Consider the following 22,002-nt stretch of genomic DNA (forward strand, 5'->3'; position numbering starts at 1 on the left):
GTGTGACATGCACTTTCTCAGTGTGCTCATTTGTAAAGAACAGAAAAATCCAACTGAAACTTGTTTTCCCTTCATTCTTTATATTCTCCAGTTTAGAGATTCTCTGTTTTACTTCCTAGCTTGGGAATGTGTCCATGAAAATCACAAACAAATGGAATTGAAAATGGCCTGAAGCTTCTGTCTTGATTATCATTTGTGTTGCCTGTGAGAAGCTTGGTAATAGGAAAGGAAATGACTTTTGTGAGTTGCCCCAGGAGGCAGCCAGGCTGGAACCCAAGGGTTCCCAGTTAGAACGGGGTGGGAGTGGGGGCCCAGTCATCACAGAGCTCAAGGCTGGACAGCCTGAGTTGGAACCCTGGATTTCGTGGCTGGAAAGATAACTGATTTCAGAAAGCTGTCACCTGACCTCTACACACATGCCATGGTACATGCACACATTTACACACACATTTACATCACACACACACACTAACAGTACATACACACCCTCATTCTCTCTCTCTCTCTCTCTCACACACACACACACACACACATGTTAAGTCATTTTAAAAAGAAAGACATGTGAAGTAGATGGAGAACGCCTTCCATGGATTTACCGCTACAAAGGACAGAAAGACTCTCTGAGCCTGTGGATGCTTTAGCTTCCAACTCTGAGAGGTAAAGAGAACAAAGGTCGAGAAGGCCAGACTATCTGAGCCCTACAAAAACGTGTAACGTGAGCTCGAGGGGAAGGAGGTGGCAGGAAATGAAGAACTATTTGGGGAAAAAGATGATGCTTCTCAGACTAGTATCAGGCACCGAGCAAAACTCTGGGAGAAGCTGGAGGTGAAAAAAGAAAATCTGGTAGATTTCAAAGAGCCTTGAAGCTAAACCACCCACTCCTTTGCAGATTCCAGCAAGAAGAGCCTGGGAGGAAGTGGTCAGGGCGAACACAGCCACCAGCTCAAACTCTGCTCCACGGCAAACAGCCTTCCAAAAGGGTTGGAGAAATGAAAATATATCACTGTAGACTCTGCCAGAAACATGTAGAAGGAGTATCGGGGTTGGGGAGATGGTTCACTTGGAAGTGTGCTTCCCTGGCAGGAGGACCTGAGGCTGGATCCCCAGACCACGCTCAGGAGCCCTGGGTCTGCAACCCAGCGCTGGGAGGCAGACACAAGGGAGAATCCTCGGAGTTCACTGGCCAAGCCCGCCTAGCCAGTCAGTGTGCTCCACCTTCAGTGAGAGAACCTGTCTCAAAAAAAAAATTAGGCGGGAAGCCTCTGAGGAAGACATCTGGTGTTCACACACACACACACACACACACACACACACACACACACACACTAAAAAAATGTAGCCAGGCGGTGGTGGTGGCCTTTAATCCCAGCACTTGGGAGGCAGAAGCAGGCAGATCTCTGTGAGTTCAAGGCCAGCCTGGTCTACGAAAGAGAGTACTGCACAGCCAAAGCTACACAGAGAAACCCTGTCTCGAAAAACAAAAAAAAATGTAAATAGAAACTACTCAACTAAAAAAATGGGCCAAATATCTTAGCAGGCATTAAAGAAGATACGCAGGTGGCAAACAAGGATGTTCCACCTTGTATGCCATCAGGGAAATGCCAGTCAGAACAGTAACTGCAGATGCGATCCCACTGCACGCCTGACACAGCTAGCAGAAAGGCCAGAAGCCAGAACGCCGACTCTAGAAGCTGAGTCCACAGTGGGTGAGAACTCACTGCGTCTGCAGCCACGTCAGAAGACAGATTTCAGATGCTTCACACCCCTTTACCGAACTCACTGCGTCTGCAGCCATGTCAGAAGACAGATTTCAGATGCTTCACACCCCTTTACCATTTGCCTGAGCCTTTCATGCCCTTGTAATTACTACAGGATTTGAAATCACATGTACACACACACACACACACACACACACACACACACACACACGTGTACACACGCAATCATATGATGCTCACAGAAGCTTTGCTCGTGGTTGTTGAGACTTGGAAGCAGCTGGATGCTCTTCAGTAGACAAGTCACTAAATGTACGGTGGTACATCCAGACAATGAAATATCACTCAGCTCTAAAAACAAACTCGCTCCTAAGCCATGGAAAGACAGACAGGAAACCTGAATGTGTAGTAAGCATTCGAAGCTGGTCTGAGAAGACCACATGCTGTCTGAGCTGAATTATATTAGCACCAATCTTGTCCCCAGTTTGTATTTTATTATTACTATTAATTTTATTAGGACAGTCTTGTATAGCCCACATTGGCCTCCAAGATGAGACTGACCTTTAAATTGTGGTCCTCCTGCCTCCACTCCTGCAGGGTGGAATTCCAGGCATGTGTAGCCTCATTTGATTTGTGTAGTGCCGGGGATCAAACTCAGTGCTCTGTGCATGCTAGACCAGCGCCTGGCCCTGAGCTTCATCCTCTCCTCTGCAAGCTTTCAATTCTTAGATTGCCTGCTCTCAGAGCTACTATCTCAGCCTTGGGTTCTTTTGCTCAACCCGGGAAGAGAGAGAAGAGGCAAGGATACTATGCAAATAAGTCTTTATTGGAGCCTGTGCTCACGCGTGAGTGATGTGTGCACAGGGCTCTCCAGCTGCTTCTTGAGGACAAACTAGCAAAGCCTTTTAGCCGAGAAGGCAAGCTGGCACAGTCTGCAGCTGCTGTACAGGACCCCAGGGACTCCCACCCAGCTTGTCAGTTCCTCACACCAGGCTGCCGACAGTCCTGGCGATCTGGGCGTGTGCATTGTTCTGAGTCTGCCTGTGCCTGGCTCACAGTGGGTAATGGAGGTGCTCAGACCTGTCACCTCAAGAAGGTCATATGCCGGTCAAGTTCAAAAGACTGCCAAGTGTCGCAAGGAAGTGTGGAGGAGGGGGCAGCAGCTCCTGTATGTGGTCCCTACATCTCTGAAGATAGCTCGCATCTCAGAGACAAATCTTGACAAGAGTGTTAGTGCCATCTTACTCCGGCTCTCTGTGTCATGGGGGCAGGGGCAGGTAGACAACACCTAGGAGGCGGCAAGATCAGTGGCTACCAGGAGCTAGGAGAAAAGGAGAAATGTTGCAAACGGGGACTCCTGCACATATGCAAGGGCAGAGCGGTTGCGGGAAACCATTGGACCTGCCTCAAATCTATTGTGAACCAAAAATCTTCTATAAATGAGGTTCAAAACCTATATAAGTAGGGCCAGGCATAGAGGTGCACATCTTTAATCCCAGCACTGGCGAGGTTGGGGAGCAGAGGCAAATGCCTTGCTGTGAGTTTGAGGCCAGCCTGGTCTATGTATCAAGTCCCAGGACAGCTAGAGATGCACAGTGAGACTCTGTCTCAAACAAACACACAAATACCATACAGATACATGAAAAGCAATACATGTTGACTGTCTTGAAGCTCAGCGTTTGAAAGTGTACCTTTCCAGTAGTAGGGGCTTCATGGAGGAACTGTTGTGTGGCTATAAGATCCAAGGTTCTGAATGAAGATAATATGGTGAGCTAATGAACTGTAGTAATCTATTTTTTTTTTGTCTGTCAATTTATTGTTGTCCCTGCTGTGCAGTCACTCCAGCTTTGCCCAGGACAGTATGAGATACTTCCTGCACCAGTCCCCAAGAATACGTCCAGGTAAGTATAAGCCTGTTGGCTTCCATGTTGTTGTAAATAAAAATGAGTGCTGGGCAAAATAATGTTATTTATTATTTGCCCTATAGTTGTTGGTGTAGTATTTTTGACTATCACAAATAATAAAACATAGACACCTGTTAGATTTTATAATTGCCTATTATCTTGGGCCAGGCAGATATTTTTACCTAAGCTATCTCAATAACCTCACTGTCTAATACCAGCCTCCATCTAATACTATCCGCCTTGACCATCTTTATCTTGGAATACCTTTCATCCACAATCTTATGAATTCTTGTATTCTTCATCTTTGCCTTTCCATGACATTTTTGGAGTCTTTCCTCCCAGCCCACCTAACCCATCATGGTGTCCTCCTCTCTTCCCCATCTGTCTGTCTCCCATGATTCTCCTGTCCTCCAAAGCCCAGGAAACTTAGCCATGTCTACCCACTCTGCCCTGCCCAAGTACAGGCCATTTAATCAACCAATTAGGTATGTCTTAGGCAGGTTTACACAACAAGCACAGGAGTAACCAGATCTTGAGGGCCAGCATCAGAACAACCCCCAACAATTCCCCTTTTCTGTCTAAATAAAAAGGCCATTTTTTATACAGTAAGAATTATGAACCAATTACAAAAACAAATAGGTAAGACTATTATATATAATGTCTAATTTAAATGTATTTGGAAACTTTGAAGAAAATGCCTTATCTATGAGGGTCTAAAGTTTTGTACCTTATTTTTATAGTTTGTAGCTATCAACCTAAAAACATCTATATAGACCTAAAACATCTTTTTAATTCCTAAGCAACTAAGCTAACTTTAATACTATGACTATCTGGTCTTCAACCCCATCAGCGACTTGAGAAGGAATAAAATTAATCGCTTGAGTATACAGGAAGTGCATGCTAGCCGCTTCCAAGAAATAGAAAATTGACAGAGGCAGTTTGCTGCTGAACAGCCACCCAAAACTCTGTATAACGTTGGAACACCATCTTCTGCCTTCTGGCCCAGTACCTTTGACAGACATATATGTGAAGCAGGAACTATTTAGGACTAGCTAACCCTGTCTTGGCAGAGTTCAGCAGTCGACTTGCCCTGCATTTAAGCTTGCCTATTTTAGGCAGAATTCTGTCTGTTGTAAAGCGAGGGCATTTTTTTTTCTCCCGCAGATAGCTGGTTTGCCACATTTTAAGTCATCTCCAGATGGAGGTTCTTTGATGCTCACCTCTTCTTTGAGTTAGGCTGAGTCCAGCCAGGAGGTGACATGTCTCATTACCAAAGACTCTTTAAGATAATAGAAACATTTAAATGCCATATTTTGTATGTCTCTGAGGTTTTGCATACTTACTTATCTATCTTTATGTATCATCTACCTATAGAATCATATCTATTTGCTAAACCTAGGATGTGTATTTCTGTGATAAATTAAGACTAGTGTCTGACATGACCATGAGTTGATTAGTTGATTAGTTAACAATTAATTTGCATTACCTAATATCATAAACAATTTGTAATAGCAATTTTAAAAGTACTGGAAGTAAACCTTAAATTTGTATCAATATACCAAAATCTATACCAATGTATCAAAAATACTTATTTTTGCATCAATATACAAAATTTTATACCAATTAGTTAAAAATAACCTTTTTGGAGACTAACAAATAAAGCCTTAAGTTGAGGAGTAGATTCAATAATCTACCTTTTGTCTTATGCTTACAAGATAACCCTATATTTCCCTTTCTTTCCAACCCTATTCTCCTTATCTAATAAAGATAGAGAGAAGAAAAAAAGAGAGAAATCCCTGAATCTAACTTTGTTTTCTCTCTGATTAAGACCATTAATAACTTATAATCATCTCCCGATGACAATAAACATAACCCCAGAAAACAACCAAAAACCTACCCAACCCCTCAAGGGAAATGGTGCTTTGCTCTCATGGGTTCCTTCTAGCTGATTTAAGGACCTGAAGAAATTCTGTTTGGGGGCTCAAAAGAAATTGGGGGAAATGGTTAATTAAGCTAGCATTAATATTTGTGATCTAGTTTTTGAATGCTGAGAAATTTCAGCCTTAAAAGAAGTCTTGTTTGGAAAAGCCTGAAATGCTGGACCAACTGAGATTAGTAGCTTTCTTCAAAGCTCTCTTGGGAGTAGGCGCTGATGAGGAATGGCAACTGAAGTATTTGAGGCTGGACCAAGCAGAATGCTAGAACATGCAGGATGCTGGAACAGATGTGTCAGCATCTCAGCATGCTGAAAGGATGAGTGAGTCCTGTCGGGTTTGATTCAGCATCTAGTCCTTTTGTTCTGAAAACATATAATTTCTCATAAGCATTAGACAGTCCTAAAATTATAAATGTATGAGATGTGCAGGATGTATAGATCAATTATGGCTAGCTGTCTGCTCTTTGTATGAGCATAAGGAAGACATCTGTAAATCTTATTCATTCATGCCATCCATATGAAAGGATGGCATGTACATGTCATGGGGTTTCTGTAGCCAACAAGAATTATTGGCTATGCATAGACATCTATGTCTCAGTCAGTTTCAGAACTGTTTCCATGTAGTGGGATCAGCAATATGTTACCATTATTATTGAACATACAATCATCATCATGTTGAAATCAAAACAAGGTTTTATAGATCTAAATATTCTCTCTGGGCTCTTGGGTGCCTGTTGTATTTGGCCAAGCCGTTACCGGTCTCCCAAGAGAAGGCCTTCCATTTAAAGGGACAATAGAAAAGGCATATGTTTTAATTAAACTTTATATAAACTCCTTTTTACCTTTAGAGTTTAAGCATACCCTAGGCATCTTGTGCCTGGGTTTTTACATTTGTTGTGGCCATTCTTTGGCTTGTCCCTTTTTTTTTTTTTTTTTTTTTTTTTTTTTAAATATGGGACAGATGGTTTTGCCTTTGAAACATATGAACTGTAATCTTTGAGTATTTAGGGCTTAACTAGGCTGGCATGTACTTTGCCACCTGTAAGACTCCTGTGTCTTTTTTGCATCAGGCATGACCAACATTTGTCCCCTGTGAAAATGTCTCACATTCAATAGGATAAGCTGACTGCCAAAGCAGTGATGACACCTTAATTTAGCCAGCATTTAAAAGCTTTTTGACATGGAAGACATGCAGTTTGCATGTTTGTCTCCCAGCCTAATTTCAAGTCCTTACATTGACCAACAGAACACATCTCTTAAGCCAAAATGCCGTTTGACACCAGTTCTCCAGTGTAAGTCCCACTTTCTGAGGAGACTGGCTGAACCTTTTAGAGCAGCGTGACCTCATCCCTCCTTACATAAACCTAGAATTGATGTGAATCCAAGCTCTAGTAAGAACATTATTTATTATCAAGATAAAAGAACTTATGTAGTAATTAACTTAATAAAAGTTTGTTATTTTGAATCCTAGATTGTCTTTGCAAGTGGCTTAATAGCAGTTGTGCCAATTTAGGCTATAACAAACAAAGCCAGTTTATCATTTTTTGGAATTTAGTTGTTGCTACAGTATACGGGTGGACCATTCCCAGAAAAGAGTTGACAAGTATCTTGCAGTCAGAGAGCTTTGAACTGTAGATGCTATTAATCTAGTTTCTATCAGTAACAGTGTCCTTTCTATTGCTTGTAACTTAGTATTTTATACGTTGGCTTTCTCCCTGTATTTTCCTTGAACTTTTTAAGAGAAGGTGTGGAGAAGAGCCATCACCATTATACACATTGTAGCCAGATCCATGACTATGACAACCAAAACAAAGCCAAAGGGATCCAAACACCCTCTGCCATGACATTTTTTTTTTTTATTTTAGATGCCTTTTCAGGCCTAGCTCCATCTAGAGATCTGTCTGCCTCCTAGTTTTGCCTCTCCAACTTGCCATGTCTCCACACCACCGCCTCTGTCGCTGCTCTGTGACAGCTGAGCCCGCCAGCAGCGGCAGGGAGCAAAACTTGGGTACCTTGGAGGGAGACAGTAGCTGCAGCCAGTTTTGTTTGATTAAATCTGCTCCCTTTGTCTCCCAGTCTGCCCGAAGTAGGCTGTCAGGCTGTTTTTCGCTTGTGAGTGCATATGAGATTCTCTCTTAAAGAGACAGTATTTGACCGGGGAGTTTTGCTGGTATCTCCCCCACACCCCCAAACTAAAATAAAGTATGATTTAAAGGGTGTGGAAAAATAAAATTAGTTGGGTGCTATTTGTCATCCCACAGAAGCAATAATATTTACATTTGTGGTTATGTACTAACACTTGTGGTTTTTAAACCTTGTCATGCACCTCATGTCCAGATTAGTGTTTAAAATACTTAATGAGAGATGAATAATAAATTAACAAAGATCTTCATTTTAAAAAAAACAGATTTAGAAAAACCACTTTTTTTCTTTTCTTTTCTTTTCTTTTTTTTTACATATAGGAGTTTCGTATTTCGTTCTGCGGTGCAAAGATTCCCACCAAACTATTTCACACCTGTAAGTAAAATGTAGAGAGTTAATGCAAAATGGGCTTGATGCTTCCTCCTAATGTGTTATCATTTTGCTCACATAATATAAGCTATGAATGAATGGTCGAGGCAGTTGATACAGGTTATGCATGCTGGCTGCATTCTGTGTATCTGTGACAAAATAGCTGCCAAGAACAGCTCAGGTGAGGAGACAGTTGCTTTTGGGCCATAGTTTCAGAAGCTTTAGTGCACCTAAACTAGGGAAGAAGGCATAACAGTGTTTTATGGTGGGGAAGGCATGGTGGAGTCTGCGTTGGCAAAAGCATGCACGGTCTGTTCACATGACGGTGACTTTTCACAGAATGTGCAATGCCAGGGGTGAACCCTAATTTCATTATGGATCTTGGGTGCAGAAAAAGCAGGTCAGAACCAGAGGTGGGTGACAAACTTCAAATGTCTGCCCCAGTGATTGCTCTGGTCATCCAGGCCTTACCTCCTAAAGGCTCTACAGCCTTCAAACCGATGGCACGAGCTGGGGCCTGGGTATCTAATGCATGAGTCTGGGAGGGACAGTCCACTTCCAAGCAATCATATTCTGGTTCTAGGCCCTCAAGACTCACAGCTTGAGGATATATTTATCCAATTTTAACCTGTCTCAACCCTGTCGATAAACTCAGCAGTCCTGACACTGTTAAAAGCAAACTCTTAGCTCTAAGCCCCAATGAAGAAAAAAATACAAGTTAAGCATTGTTCCACATTTAATGAAGCAGAGTAGAGTCCCATCCCAAGGGGGTGAGTGGGGACACAAAATGGAAAAATCGGACCGAAGTAAAACCCACGCCCAGCAGAACGAGCGTACTGGGCCTGTAGTGGAATCAGCTGGGCTCTGATAAGCTCCGAGTCCCCATCCGAATAACGTTGACATTCGCAGCCTCTGTGGTCTTGGGCCAGCTCTTTTGGGTGCTTGCAATTATCGTTGGCAGGCATTTCCTATTCTTGGCACTTCCAGCATCCTGGATCTTCATTTCCACGTGTTTTGCACAGCTCTGTCAGGGCTACCTGCAGGGAGTGCAACCTTGCTACACTTCGCACGGCCTCCCGGGCCTCCCTGTGAAACTGTTTGGTGCAAGCCTCACCGATCCCACCACTTTTGCACTCTGCACGCCCACAAAACTAGAGCCATGCGGATAACGCCGAGCTTTCTGCCAGCTCTAGATACAGTCTTGGACTGCTGCTGCCTCTGAGAGCCTGTGCGGCTGAACTGGTAGAACATTTCCCTCGCTCACCCACTTCCAGCAAGGCACTCTGGCCTTCCTTTGAAGGGTTTCAGCTTTGCACCCTGCTCCTTCGGCAGCTGGGGTCTTGTCCTCAGGCTTCTTTCCCAGTGTCTCCAGGCCCTCCGACTGCCGACTGCCGCTGCAGTGTCCCCAGTACTTGCTTTGCCTACAGCTCTGTGTTCACACTTCTTTTTTCACCAAACTGCCATCTTTCCCAATCCTTCTGTTGAGCTCTTTTCTTTGCGCTCTCTCTGTAAACCTAGCCAAAAGCAGGCAGCAGCTTCTGCTAGAGCCTGGATGTCGTTTGTGAATTTCCTCTTTTAGTACATTTCTTTTAATCTGGTCTTACTTCAGTTCTCAGGACATGGAGAGGACACAACCAATTTTTTAAAAATTAATTAATTTTTGTTTTGCTAAAACATAACACAAAGGACCACCGACGCGGCATTCCTGACAGACTGTTGCTTCCCTCTGCAGTCTGTCTGCAGGTCTGACATGTTCTAGTCTCTCCAGCTCTCACCAGAATGGCCCGCCACGCTTTGCACACAGACGGGCTTCTGTGATCTGCAGCTCCAGGTTCCCGAACAAACCAAGCCCCCAAACTCCAAAACCATAGGCCTCGGTATATCTCAGCAGTGAGTGAAATCAGACTTTCAGTGCTGATTTCCGGGGGCGGGGGGGCTGTTGTTGTTTTCTTTTGTTCTTTGTTTTATTCAAGACAGGGTTTCTCTGTGTAGCCCTGGCTGTCCTGAACTTGCTTTGTAGACCAGGCTGGTCTCCAATTCACATAGATCCACCTGCCTCTGCCTCCCTGAGTGCTGGGATTGCAAGTGTGTGCCACCACGCCCAGCTTCCTTTACATTTCATAAAATTCTTTATTTTACGTGCAGGAGTGTTTGCCTCTGTGTGCGCCATGTGCATGCCTGTTGCCCGCAGAGGTCAGCAGAGGGCACTGGATCATCCGGGGCTGGCGTTACAGCTGGCGTGGGCTACCATGCGGGGGCCAGGAACCAAAGCCAGGCCCTCTGGAAGAGTAGAGGACCTGAGCCGGATCTCCAGTCCATGTCGCTTTTCCTTGCAACAGGATCTTATTATGTAACTCTGGCTAGCCGGGAACTCATTGTGTAGACCAGGATTCTAGCGCCGAGCTCACAGGGATCCGCTTGCCTCTGCCTCCTGAATGAAAAAATGAAATAAAAAGTAAAGGACGTGACTGCTCCTAGGTATGATGGAGGAGAAAGCTTCTTACAGATATGTGGGAGAGCAAAGCCAGAGGTAGCGCATCTGGGAGAGTCCAGACTGGACACCGCACTGAGCCATGTGAGGAGAGCAGAGGGAAAGGGGGAGGGGGAGGGAAACCAGGTGCAGGAGGCCCAACAGAGTATGGAAAGAGCCAGGTAAGAAGATGACTGGACTATCGAGGGAAGGGCAGCTGGGGAAAGGGTAGCCCAGCCCCGGGGGGCGCAGAAGTTTAGGGTAGAGGGCAGGGTGTGCCAGCCAGGACCCCCCTCCCACAGGTTCCACACCCTCCCAAACAGTGCCACAATCTGGGGACTGAGCGTTCAAAGCGCGAGGCTACAAGGATGTTTCCAGTTCAAACTAACGACGTATGTAAAGTAGACACACTGGGGGGTTCAGCTAAAAAGCTTATTTGTGGAAAGTAATAGAAGAAAATGTCCATCTGTGTGAGTGTTTCGAGACAGGGTTTCTTCTCTGTGTAATGTAGCCCTGGCTGTCCTGGAACTCGCTGTGTAGACCAGCCTATCCTCAAATTCACAGAGACCCGACTGTGTCTGCCTCCTGAGTTCTGGGATTAAAAGCATGCAACACCACTGGAATCTTTTATTTTCTTAGTTTTGTTTAGTTTGTAAAGAACCCCAGCTTCTCACAAAAACAAACCCAAGAAATTCTTCCAAGTAACGCTCAAAGGCATAGATAATTCACTATTTGCTTTTATGTGTTTTTCCTCTGTAGAGACATCCCTACCCCACCTAGAACATTCTGTTGTCCTCTTGTAGTTGAAACTAATACTTTCTAGCTGTGCACATGGTCTTTGTGAAACATTCCTTCACCACCACATTGGCTGTGTCTTGCTGACTGCCACCATCTTGGTAGAACACCCCAGTTTCTCTCTCTCTAAATTTAAAGGTGGCTTCTTTTTGGAGGCCTGGCATCTAAAATGAGGCATAGAGACACAATGTCCCCAAGTTCTACAAATGTGTGAAACAGCACAAAATACTAGACTAACATCTCTTGCCAGTATTCTGAAATGTTTGTTTTGCAGAGGTCCTTGCTGCTAGTCTCTCTGCCCGGTGTGTGTGTGTGTGTGTGTGTGTGTGTGTGTGTGTGTGTGTGTGTTAGATACAGGGTTAGATACGTACACAAAATAAAAAATAAGACAGCACTATCCATTCCTTTCTGAATAAGATCATTTCGCTGACTTGGAACATCCTGCCCTTCAGAAAATGGAAAAGAATACTATCAGGGAAAATGTTCACAGGCAGAGAACTAGCCTGGGGCTGTGATTCATGTCTGTCCTGAACACACATTCCTGGAGCAGCTGTGGGTTTGGTTTACACCCATAAACTTGTAAGATGCCTAGAGCAAAGTCCTTTGATCCTGCAGCGGTAGATGGTGGCCTGCCACGAGTGTGCGAGCCCAGAACTCGCGTAAGGAAACTTAATGGGAACCTTCTGGGGGTGAAGGTGTGAACTCACACACTTAGCCAGAGAATGCTCCAGCGTTTATTCTTAGGCCATTATATTCCAGCTTCTTCGTGAGAAAATTCATATGGCCAACTTTATCCTTGAGTTTAATTTACCTAGAAGTGATATAGTTATAGTTATCATATCAGTTATATGACAGTTATAGAACTGTTAGGGACTCAGGCCTCTCTCCGTACGTTAGCTGTGGAGTGGCTTCTGGCTCTGGGCACAGTGTCCTGTATTGGGCATAGACTGTGCCATTTACTCCTCACCACTTGAGGAGATCATAGTTGCTTATCTTTATTTGGTAAGCCAGTGAGTAGAAATTAATTGCTCAGGGTCACATGGTTATCAAAGGCAGAATTAAGACATAAACCCAGCCCATAATGATTCCAAAAAACATGAGCTGTAGGCTGTCCTGCCTAAGGAACAGGCATGTCTTCAGGCAGTAAAAGCTGATCTGGGGCCACTGTGTCCATCTGTCCCTCAACTATTTGGGAAGCTACTTTTGGAGGAATGGTAAAGGTCCATCAGGGAATCAATTAAAACTGCACAGAGGGATTTGGTCTGGAACCTACCCCCTCTTCATATGGAATGTCGCCCCCTGGGCAAAATACTGGTGGAGTTGGTGCAATGGCATATGCCTATAGTCCCAGCCACTTGGGAGGTAGAGGCAAGAGAACTGCTTGAATCTGGGAGTTCCACTCACCTCGATTACACAGAAAGGAGACGGGAGGCCATGTGTGTGTATATAGGTGCCCAGCTAGCAAAGGACACGGGTTCAATACTCAGCACCCTTCTACCCCACCAACCACAAAAAAAGAGGAAAGCAAGAAAAAATTGATGGAGGAAGAATCTCAGTAAACCCAGAGGGAAGAGAACCCCACACTGACCCCAGTGGTATACGGCACTGCTGTGGAGTTGGCTGATTTCAGTTTATCCCAGCCGTATGCCAGTGTTCTATCAGGTCCGTGAGATAAACCTCCAGAGGTGATGGAGGTAAGCAGCCTGGACACTTAACTAAGACAGAATTCCATGACCAGAAAAGGAAGGTTTTCTCAGGAATACAGTTACTATCCATGATAAGATGGGAAAGTAAGTTTTCAACCTAGGAGCTTATGTCCAACCCAAGCTAGCAATCAGCTATGATGATGAAATAAAAATATTTTATGTGTGGCTGAGAGGATGGCATGGTGTGTAAAGCACTTCCACACAAGCCTGAGGACCTGAGTTCAAATCCCCAGCACCCACATAAAGCTGTGCACAGTAGTGTGTATGTTTAATCCCAACACTCCTAAGGAAAGATTTGGGATGGAGACAGAGAATCCACAGGAGCCTGCAACTGGGTTAGTTTGACATATAAATGCGAACAACAGAGAAGGTAGCTTAGGGTTTCTGTTGCTGTAATGAGAGCACAGGGAGGAAAGAATTATTCAGCTTACACGTCCACATTGCAGGTCATCATTGAAGGAGTCAGAACAGGAACTCACACAGGGCAGGAACCTGGAGGCAGGGGCTGATGCAGAGGCCATGGAGGGGTGCTGCTCACTGGCTTGCTCCCTGTGGCTTCCTCCGGTGGCTTTCTTTTTTTGTTTGTCTGGTTTTGTTTTTTGAGACGTAGCCTAACTATACAGTTCTGACTTCCCTGGAACTCACTCTGTAGACCAGGCTGGCTTTGAACTCAGAGACCCACCTGCCTCTTCTCTTGGGCACTGGGATTAAAGTGTAACACCATTGCCAGGTTTACAAAAGCATTTTCTTAGCTGATGTTCTGGCCTCTCGGATGACTTTACCTTGTGTCAAGCTGTCATAAAACTGTCCAGCACAGAAGGTGAGGCTCAGTATCCTAGCTAGTCCTCTGACCTCCACAAAACACTTCAAACATGAAAAACCACATAAAATGACCCCCCCCATGCCCTTTTAAAATGAGGCTGCAAGTGATAAAATGCAGCAAAACAATGAACATATCTAGAGAGAAGGCGCAGGATCCAGAAGAGCAGTGAGAAATTCCCAGGTGGACATCTGCAGCAGGATGAACAATTTGTATTGAGAATAAAAGTAGAGCCGCCTAGGGGACTTCTCGTGAGGAGGAGCTAGCTGGAAAACAACTGGCACTGTGGGGGAGGGGTAAGACAACACGAGCAGCGACTTGTGCAGGTGAGAAAACAAGGCCCCTCTTAACTCTAGGTAAAAGCAAAGGCTGTGCAGAAAAAACAGAAACCACCGTTTCCCGGCTCTGCCCGAGTAACGTTGATCTAGTAAACGAATGGGGGCCGATTTAACGCACCGTTTCGTGGGCAGAGGGGTGAGGGCCACACCATGACTTCTTCCAAAAGCAGCTCCATGGGTAACTTTGTGGGTAAGAGAAACCAGAAAATAACAGTGGAACCACACGACTGCCCGGACAGTGAAGAGCTAAGCAGGCCTGATTTAAGTTCTCTAAGTGACACGGGTAAAGCTGTCTCTGAATGTTAGTCATGAGATGGATTGGCTAAGTGTTGCGTCAGTGAAATTCTGCACGCACCTTTCTGGGCTATGTGTCATACAGTCTTAGAAAAGAAAAACAAAAACATGCCTTAGGCAACGAAATTGGAGATGTTTGGTTTTGCTTCCAATTTTTTTTTCTAAACTGTATTTATTAAATTCACAGTCTCAAAAATTTAAGAAAAACAATGACATTGATTTGTGTGTGTGTGTGTGTGTGTGCAGGTCAGAAGTCAGAGGTCAAGCTAAATTTGCAGGAATAGGTGCTTTAGATACTGGAAATTGTGCTCAGGTTGACAGGCCAGCAAACACTTTACTCTGCGAACCCATCTGACCAGCCCAAAATTTAAAACTTACTAAAAATAAAGAAGAGTAAAGATAGATGTAGATAAACTTCACCTTTTCTGACATTTTAGGGCAGCAGAGTGACTTTTAGTGTTTCTTATTTATTTGTGTATAACTCTGGGCACAGGGGTCCTGTGATCTTCAGGACTGTATGGCAAGTGACTCTCCAAGTCATCTCAGCGGCCTGCATCTTGATTATTACCAGATTCGATTTTATTTCTGAAACAGGGTTTTGCTCTGTAGCCCAAGCTGGCCTTAAGATCATGATTCTGCCACCTCAGCCTTCCACTTCTTGGATGACAACTGTGTTCCCCCTACCCCGACCCTGACCCTGACCCTACCAAACCCAGTTTTGTGTTTGACCTTAGGAAAACCAAAATACCAAGCAAAAAGCCAACTTACAGTATAACCAAGTTATATTTTCCTAAATGCATCTCTCAATCTTCTGGTATTTTAAATCATTCTTTCTTGAAGTACCAACAATCTCAGCAGCCTAGTCTGTGTCATTTGGTTCTTGTGGCTCCACCAGAGGCTTTTCCTGGGATCTGGGCACTCCGTCACTTTTCACTGCTTCATGAAATGCTCAGCTTTGATGGTAATGATGTATGCTCACTCTGAGGCGGGTTTACCTTACATTTCGATGTCAGTGTATTGCTCAACGAACATGTCAACACAAGCGGGGGGGGGTGGGGGGTGGGAAGCTGACTGACACATCAACCTGATAGCCGTGGTGGGTGTTGGTGTTACGTGAAGAGGAATTTGTGTTTATTCTTGAGACATTTTCATGGAGCCCAGGTTGGCCTCCAACTTTCCATGTAGCTGATGACCTCTGAACTCCTGATCCTCCTGCCTCCATCACCCAAGTACTCGGATTACAATTGTGCATTTCCACGCCCTGCTTTTCATTCTTGTCTTTTGCCTCTGTTCTATTGCTGTGAGGAGACATGGTGACAACTCTTATAGAAGAAAGCATTTAATCGGGGCCTCGCTTGCAGTTCCATTATCATCATGGCAGGGAACATGTCGGCAGCAGGCAGGTGCTGGAGCAGTCGTGGAGAGCTACACCATGAGCTGTAGGCAAAGAGAAAGGCTGGCTTGGGCTTTTGAAACCTTAAAGTCCACCCCCACTTCCTCCAACAAGGCCACAGCTCCTAATCCTTCCTTCTAATCCTTTAAAGCGTCAGCACTCCCTGGAGACTTAAGCATTCAGATGGGTGAGCCTGAGGGGGACATTCTTATCCCAAGGCTGACTTTTGGGAAGCTGTGAAGCGTGCAGACCGTGGGGAAAGTTCCTTGTTTACTACCCAGTCCCCATCCCCATCCTTGTATTATCAACCCCCTGTGTACTGTCTGGTCACAGTCTTTGCCCCATCAAGTGGCATTTAATATTATTTTGCTGTTGCTGGTTTGTAGAAACTCCACAGCAAAAAGATGTCAACATGTATATTTTCTAAAGTTTTTTTTTTTTTTGGGGGGGGGGTTCCTTTATTTTTTGGTTTTATTTATACAAAAGGTCAAAATGCAAAATTTTTGGTGTCAGCAAATTAGGTGATTTTTTTTTTTTTAATCGCCTTCTGGCCCAGAAGCCCCAGGGAAGAAAAGAATGTGCTGGCTTTCTTCTCCTTATCCAGCTCTTCACACAATGCTCAAATGTGTCAAATAGGATGAAGTCTGTATTTCCTTATATTTTTTAAACTACACATTTAAATTTTGCTTTAGATGTTTTTAAATTTTCTTCTAATTTTTAATTATTTATTTTTCCTTTCTTTCTTTTCTTTTTTTTTTTTTTTTAAGACAGGATCTCTTTATGTAATCTTGGGGTCGACCTGCAACTTGCTATGTAGATCAGGCTGGCCTCACACTCACAGAGATCCACCTGCTTATGCCTCCTGGGTTACGTGCTGGGATTAAAGGCACGCACCTCTCTAATTCTCCGAAGTGTGTTTTGGGTTTGGTTACGGTATGGGCACAGTGCCACCTGAGCCCTGCTGACTCAGTCTTGCTGAGTGTGAGCCTGCAGACACCAGAAACCTCACCTGTAGCTCTTGGGCAGTCTAGCACAGACACTGGCGAGGTCATCTTCACCTTTTTAGAACAAAGTTAGTTATAAAATAAGCACGCACAGACTGTTTCTCCTCCTCTTGCTGTGGCCTGTGAGGAACTCAGTGGAGTTTGTTTATTGGCTTTGCATCATAATCTCACAGCCACCTAGTAAAAAGAATTTATTCATGGGATATTTAAAGTATTTATATTTGATGCATCATTTTTTAAAATGTTTTCATTTTTATTTTTAACATTTTGTGTGCATGAATGTTTTGCCTGAACTCGAGCCTGTGCGCCACATGTGTGTCTTGCCTGTGCGGGCCAGAAAAGGTCATGGATCACCTAGGACTGGAATTACAGACTGTTGTGAACTTCCATCTGGGTGATGGGATTAGAACGCAGGTCCTCTGAAAGAGCAGCCAGTGTTCTCAGCCACTGAGCCATCCCTCCAGCCCCTAAAATGTGTTTTAATGAGCACATATTAATGATACACAAATGTATTTTGTTGACATTCTCATATGTGCACAGAATGAACTTGACCGATTTGCCCCTTTGTCCTCTCCTGTCCCCCTGGCTCCTGACAACTGTCTTCCCTGCCAACCAGCCCCACTTTCCACTTTCTTGTATATATATATCATGGTTTGGTTTGTAGTTCAGGGGTAGAATACTTGCCTAGAGTGCCCAGGGCTCTGGGTTCTAGCGCCAAAAGAGAAAAAGAATCAAAGCAAGAAAGGAAGGAAAGGAGAAAAGAAAGAAGGTAGAGAGTGGGAAGGGAGAAAAGGATGGGGAAGGGAGAAACATAACAAGAAAACACCTATTGATGATTTAGAGTTTTTGAAAGTTAAAAAAAGATTTATTTATTTTTATTTTATGTTCATTGATGTTTTGCCCTTTGTGAGGGTGTTAGATCTCCTGGAACTGCAGTCAAAGACAGTTGTGAAAATCCATGTGGGTACTGGGAATTGAACCCATGTCCTCTGGAAAAGCACCAAGCAGCCAGTGCTCTTAACCACTGACCCTTCTCTCGAGCCCTGGTGATGTTGTTATTAAAATAATGATCACTAATAGAGCAGTGTAGAGTTTTTGTTTTGTTTTGTTTCTTTTTGAAACAGGGTTTCTCTGTGTAGCCTTGGCTGGCCTGGAGCTTGCTCTGTAGACCAGGCTGGCCTTAAACTCACAGAGATCTGTGTGCCTCTGCCTACTGAGTGCTGGGATTAGAGGCGTGTGCCAACACCACCTGGCACAAAGAGGGTCTTTAAGCACAGTTTTGGGTAAATGCCTGGAGACATGCTCTACCATGAGTAAGGGGAAGGGGCCTTTTTTTCACCCTCAGAAAGATGATCATGTTCATAATTTAGCAGTCACCATTTGCTTTGAGCTCCGTCATAAAGACCAAATGCTTCACCACAGGAGCAGAGGTTCCCTAGACCAAGATGTCTCCAAGAGATGCACAGCACAGAGCCTGTGTCACTCCAGCCAGAGACCCGAGTGAGGCAACTGCTGGCCTCCATGGGAGCTTCCTCTTGGTTTTACAAATGACCTAAAGAAGACTCCTGATCCAAAAACAAAAAACAACAACAACAACAAAACTGTATCCATCCAATGTTTCAGAATATGGAATGGACATTAAGGATATCAGATGTTCTGCACAGTTGTGTGTGTGGAAGCTACTGACGTTTTCATTTAGTATTCCTGTTAGGAAAAGTGGGGGTAACAAAACTTCCATTTTTCTTAAAAAAAAAAAAAAAAAAAAAAACTCTTGCTGCCTGCTTGGCATGTGGGCTGTAGAAACTGTTTTTCTCATGTGCCGCTGGTGGGAGTGCACATCAGTGCAGCCCAGGGCAGACTAGTTTGACGCTGAGTGAGTGCTGAGCTTTTTAAAAACCACATGACCAGCTAGACAGGCAGCCTAGTGGCTCAGAGCCCCCGCTGCTTCTTCAGGGACACAGGTTCAGTTCCCCGCACTCACAAGCAGCTCACACCGCCTGTAACTCCAGCTCCAGGGGTACCCACACATTTGCCTAAACCCTGCAGGCACCAGGCACGCACATGGTACACATACATAAATGCACTCACTCACACAAACACAAACAAACGAACCTCTGAGAACCAGGGTTTCGTTCAATGGCAGAGCACTGAAACTGAAGGGAAGAACGTCAAGATCACAGGCCAGCAATGGCTACATCGCAAGGCCCAGGCATCTAAGCTACATAAGACCCTGTCTCAAAACAAAAATGAAAACCAAAACCAAAACAATAAATGCATTATCAAGGAGTTGTTTATAATAGTAATGTTAGTTGCCCTAAGGAAGGAAATGATCTTTAAAGAAGTTTACATGTTCACCCAAAGGACTGTTTATAGTCATTAAAGTGATACGTTTTCAGTGCCATTATAAAATGGCCCCCAAAAGTTTGATGACTTAATGAACAGTTAAAATGCAGCAGACAGTAATCCCAGCATTCAGGAGGCAGAGGCATATGGATCTCCCAGAGTTCAAAGCCAGCCTGGTCTATATTGTGAGTATTAGGCCAGCAATAACGGCACAGTAAGACCCTGTCTCTAGATAAATGAATGGATGGATGGATGGATGGATGGATGGATGTATAGATAGATAGATAGATAGATAGATAGATAGATAGATAGATAGGCAGATAGATACATGCATACACAAATGCAATGGTCAGGCCTGGAGAGGTGGTGGTTTGGCAGTTAAGAGCACTGGCTGCTCTTCCAGAGGACCAGAGTTTGGTTCTCAACACCCACATGACAGCTCCGGGAGGTGCGGTGCCCTCTCCTGGCCTTCAGAAGCACCACATACACACAGTGCACACACGTGCACTGAAACACACAATCACACATTAAATGACGAAATAAATGTTTTTCAAAAAGAAAAAAAGTGCAGCATACAAATGACATATAACATAGTTAATGTGGGAGAGATTGTGTATGAAGAACCAGGACATGTGCGCCCAGCTGCTTTCACAGGCTTTGTGGAAGGACTATGACCATGAGGCACTTGGTTATTTTGCTGGCCTCGTTGGGGTGCTGGGACTTGGTGAGATAGCTGTTTTGTTTCTAATAGTTTAGGATTTTTCAAAATACGGTTTTTGAGGATAGATAATATCTTGTTAGCAGAAGCAAATATGATATCAGATAACAAATCCGATATCATGTCTTCTTTATTTAATGTGGACAATATTTCCAAACGTTTTGGTCTTTCTTAAACCTGACATCCCTATGCAGAATAAGGAAGGGATTATAGAACCAGAAGGAGCACAGAGACAAGCGATAGTTTTGTGTTGTCTCTTTTGAACACGTTTAGGAGGAAGTGTCCTGGATGCATTATCAGAGTGTGGGCTCATTCCAGCTGTTCCTGGATTTAAGGGATGAGTTCAATTAAAAACTAAGCTGACAGCTTGAAATTCCATGCGGAATGGAAAGTAATTAATAAACATGGTTGGCTTGAATAAAGCAGAAAGTTGATTTCTGCTTGACTGGAACTTGGAAATTAGCGCAATTAAGGCAGATCCCAGTTCAGTTTCCTCACAGAGGAGCTGTACGTATGGATAACATATTTTGGAAAATATGTTTCAAATATAGTAACAGATCTACTAGGATTTAAAAATAAACTGTCAGCCAGGTTGGGGGAGGTGGGCTAACGCCTTTAATCCCTGCACTCAGAAGGCAGAGGCAGGTGGATCTCCGAGTTCCAGGCCAGCCTGGTCTACAGAGCGAGTACCAGGACAGCCAGGGCTACACAGGGAAACCCTGTCTCAAAAAACAAAACAAAACAAAAAGTCTATCCTGTCAAATTTTCTTTGTTGTTAAAAAAAGGTCTGTGCAACTTTCCCAATGCTGTTAACATCAGCAGAGTTGTGTTTAACTGTCCAGCGTTTCCTGAGTGACTGTCTTATCATAGCGTCAAACTAGAAACGGAAAGAAAAGATGAAGAAGAATGAAATAGGGCTTTTCCCCATTGCAAGTGGCAGAAACCCATCCAAAATTAGCCTGAGCAAAAAAGAAAATAAAACCAAATGACGTAAAGGTGAGTTGCTATCTTAAGTCTATCTTCCAGTGCTGTAACTAAGCACCACAGACTGTCTAGGTTATGTAGAAACCAGGTTCTGAGCTTACTGTTGTTGTTATAGAAACACCATGACCGAAAGCAAGACTGGGGAGGAATAGGACTATTCTGCTCACAGTACATCATCAAAAGCAGTAAAAGCAGGAGCTCACAGAGGGCAGGAACCTGGAGCTGATGCAGAGGCCATGGAGGGGTGCTGTTTGCTGGCTTGCTCACCCTATTTCTTTTTTTTTTTCTTTATTAATTACACTTTATTCACTTTGTATCTCCCCTGTGGTTCTCTCCCTCCTCCTGTCCCAATCCCTCCCTCCCTCCACCCTCTGCATGCATGCCCCTCCCCACGTCCACCGATAGGGGAGGACTTCTGACTTCTTTTCCTTCTTTCTGATCCTGGGCAATTAGGTCTCATCAGGAGTGGCTGCCTTGTCTTCTTCTATGGCCTGGTAATGCTGCTTCCCCCTCAGGGGGAGGTAATTAAAGAGCAGGCCAATCAGTTCATGTCAGAGACAGTCCCTGTTCCTATTACAATGGGACCCATTTGGATACTGATCTGCCATGGGCTACTTCTGTGCAGGGGTCTTAGGTTATCTCCATGCATAGTCCTTGGCTGGAATATCAGTCTCAGGAAAGACCCCTGTGCTCAGATTTTTTGGTTCTGTTGCTCTCCTTGTGGAGTTCCTGTCCTCTCCAGATCTTACTATTTCCTACTTCTTTCCTAAGCTTCCCTGCACTCTGCCCAAAGGATGCCCATAAGTCTCAGCATCTACACTGATAGTCTGCAGGGCAGAGCTTTTCAGAGGTCCTCTGTGTCAGGCTCCTGACTTGTTCTCTCTTTTCTCCTTCTTCTGATGTCCATCCTCTTTGCCTTTCTGGATAGGAATTGAGCATTTTAGCAAGAGTCCTCCCTCTTGATTAGTTTCTTTAGGTGTACAGATTTTAGTCGGTTTCTCCTATATTATATGTCTATATGAGTGAGTATATACCATGTGCATCTTTCTGCTTCTGGGATAGCTCACTCAG

General features: G+C 44.2%; 1 protein-coding gene across 1 annotated transcript in view; it reads left to right on the forward strand.

Moving 5' to 3' along the window:
* Stpg4 (sperm-tail PG-rich repeat containing 4) overlaps positions 1 to 22,002 on the forward strand; it is a 45,699-nt gene that overhangs the window by 9,381 nt on the left and 14,316 nt on the right. Inside the window, exons 3-4 of the mRNA XM_060363335.1 lie at positions 3,552 to 3,616; positions 8,018 to 8,072. Of these exons, the coding sequence (XP_060219318.1) occupies positions 3,552 to 3,616; positions 8,018 to 8,072 (120 nt within the window). The remainder of the gene's footprint in view (positions 1 to 3,551; positions 3,617 to 8,017; positions 8,073 to 22,002) is intronic.

The sequence above is a fragment of the Meriones unguiculatus genome, chromosome 1 (genome assembly GCF_030254825.1).
Source record: "Meriones unguiculatus strain TT.TT164.6M chromosome 1, Bangor_MerUng_6.1, whole genome shotgun sequence".
Classification (NCBI taxonomy): domain Eukaryota; kingdom Metazoa; phylum Chordata; class Mammalia; order Rodentia; family Muridae; genus Meriones; species Meriones unguiculatus.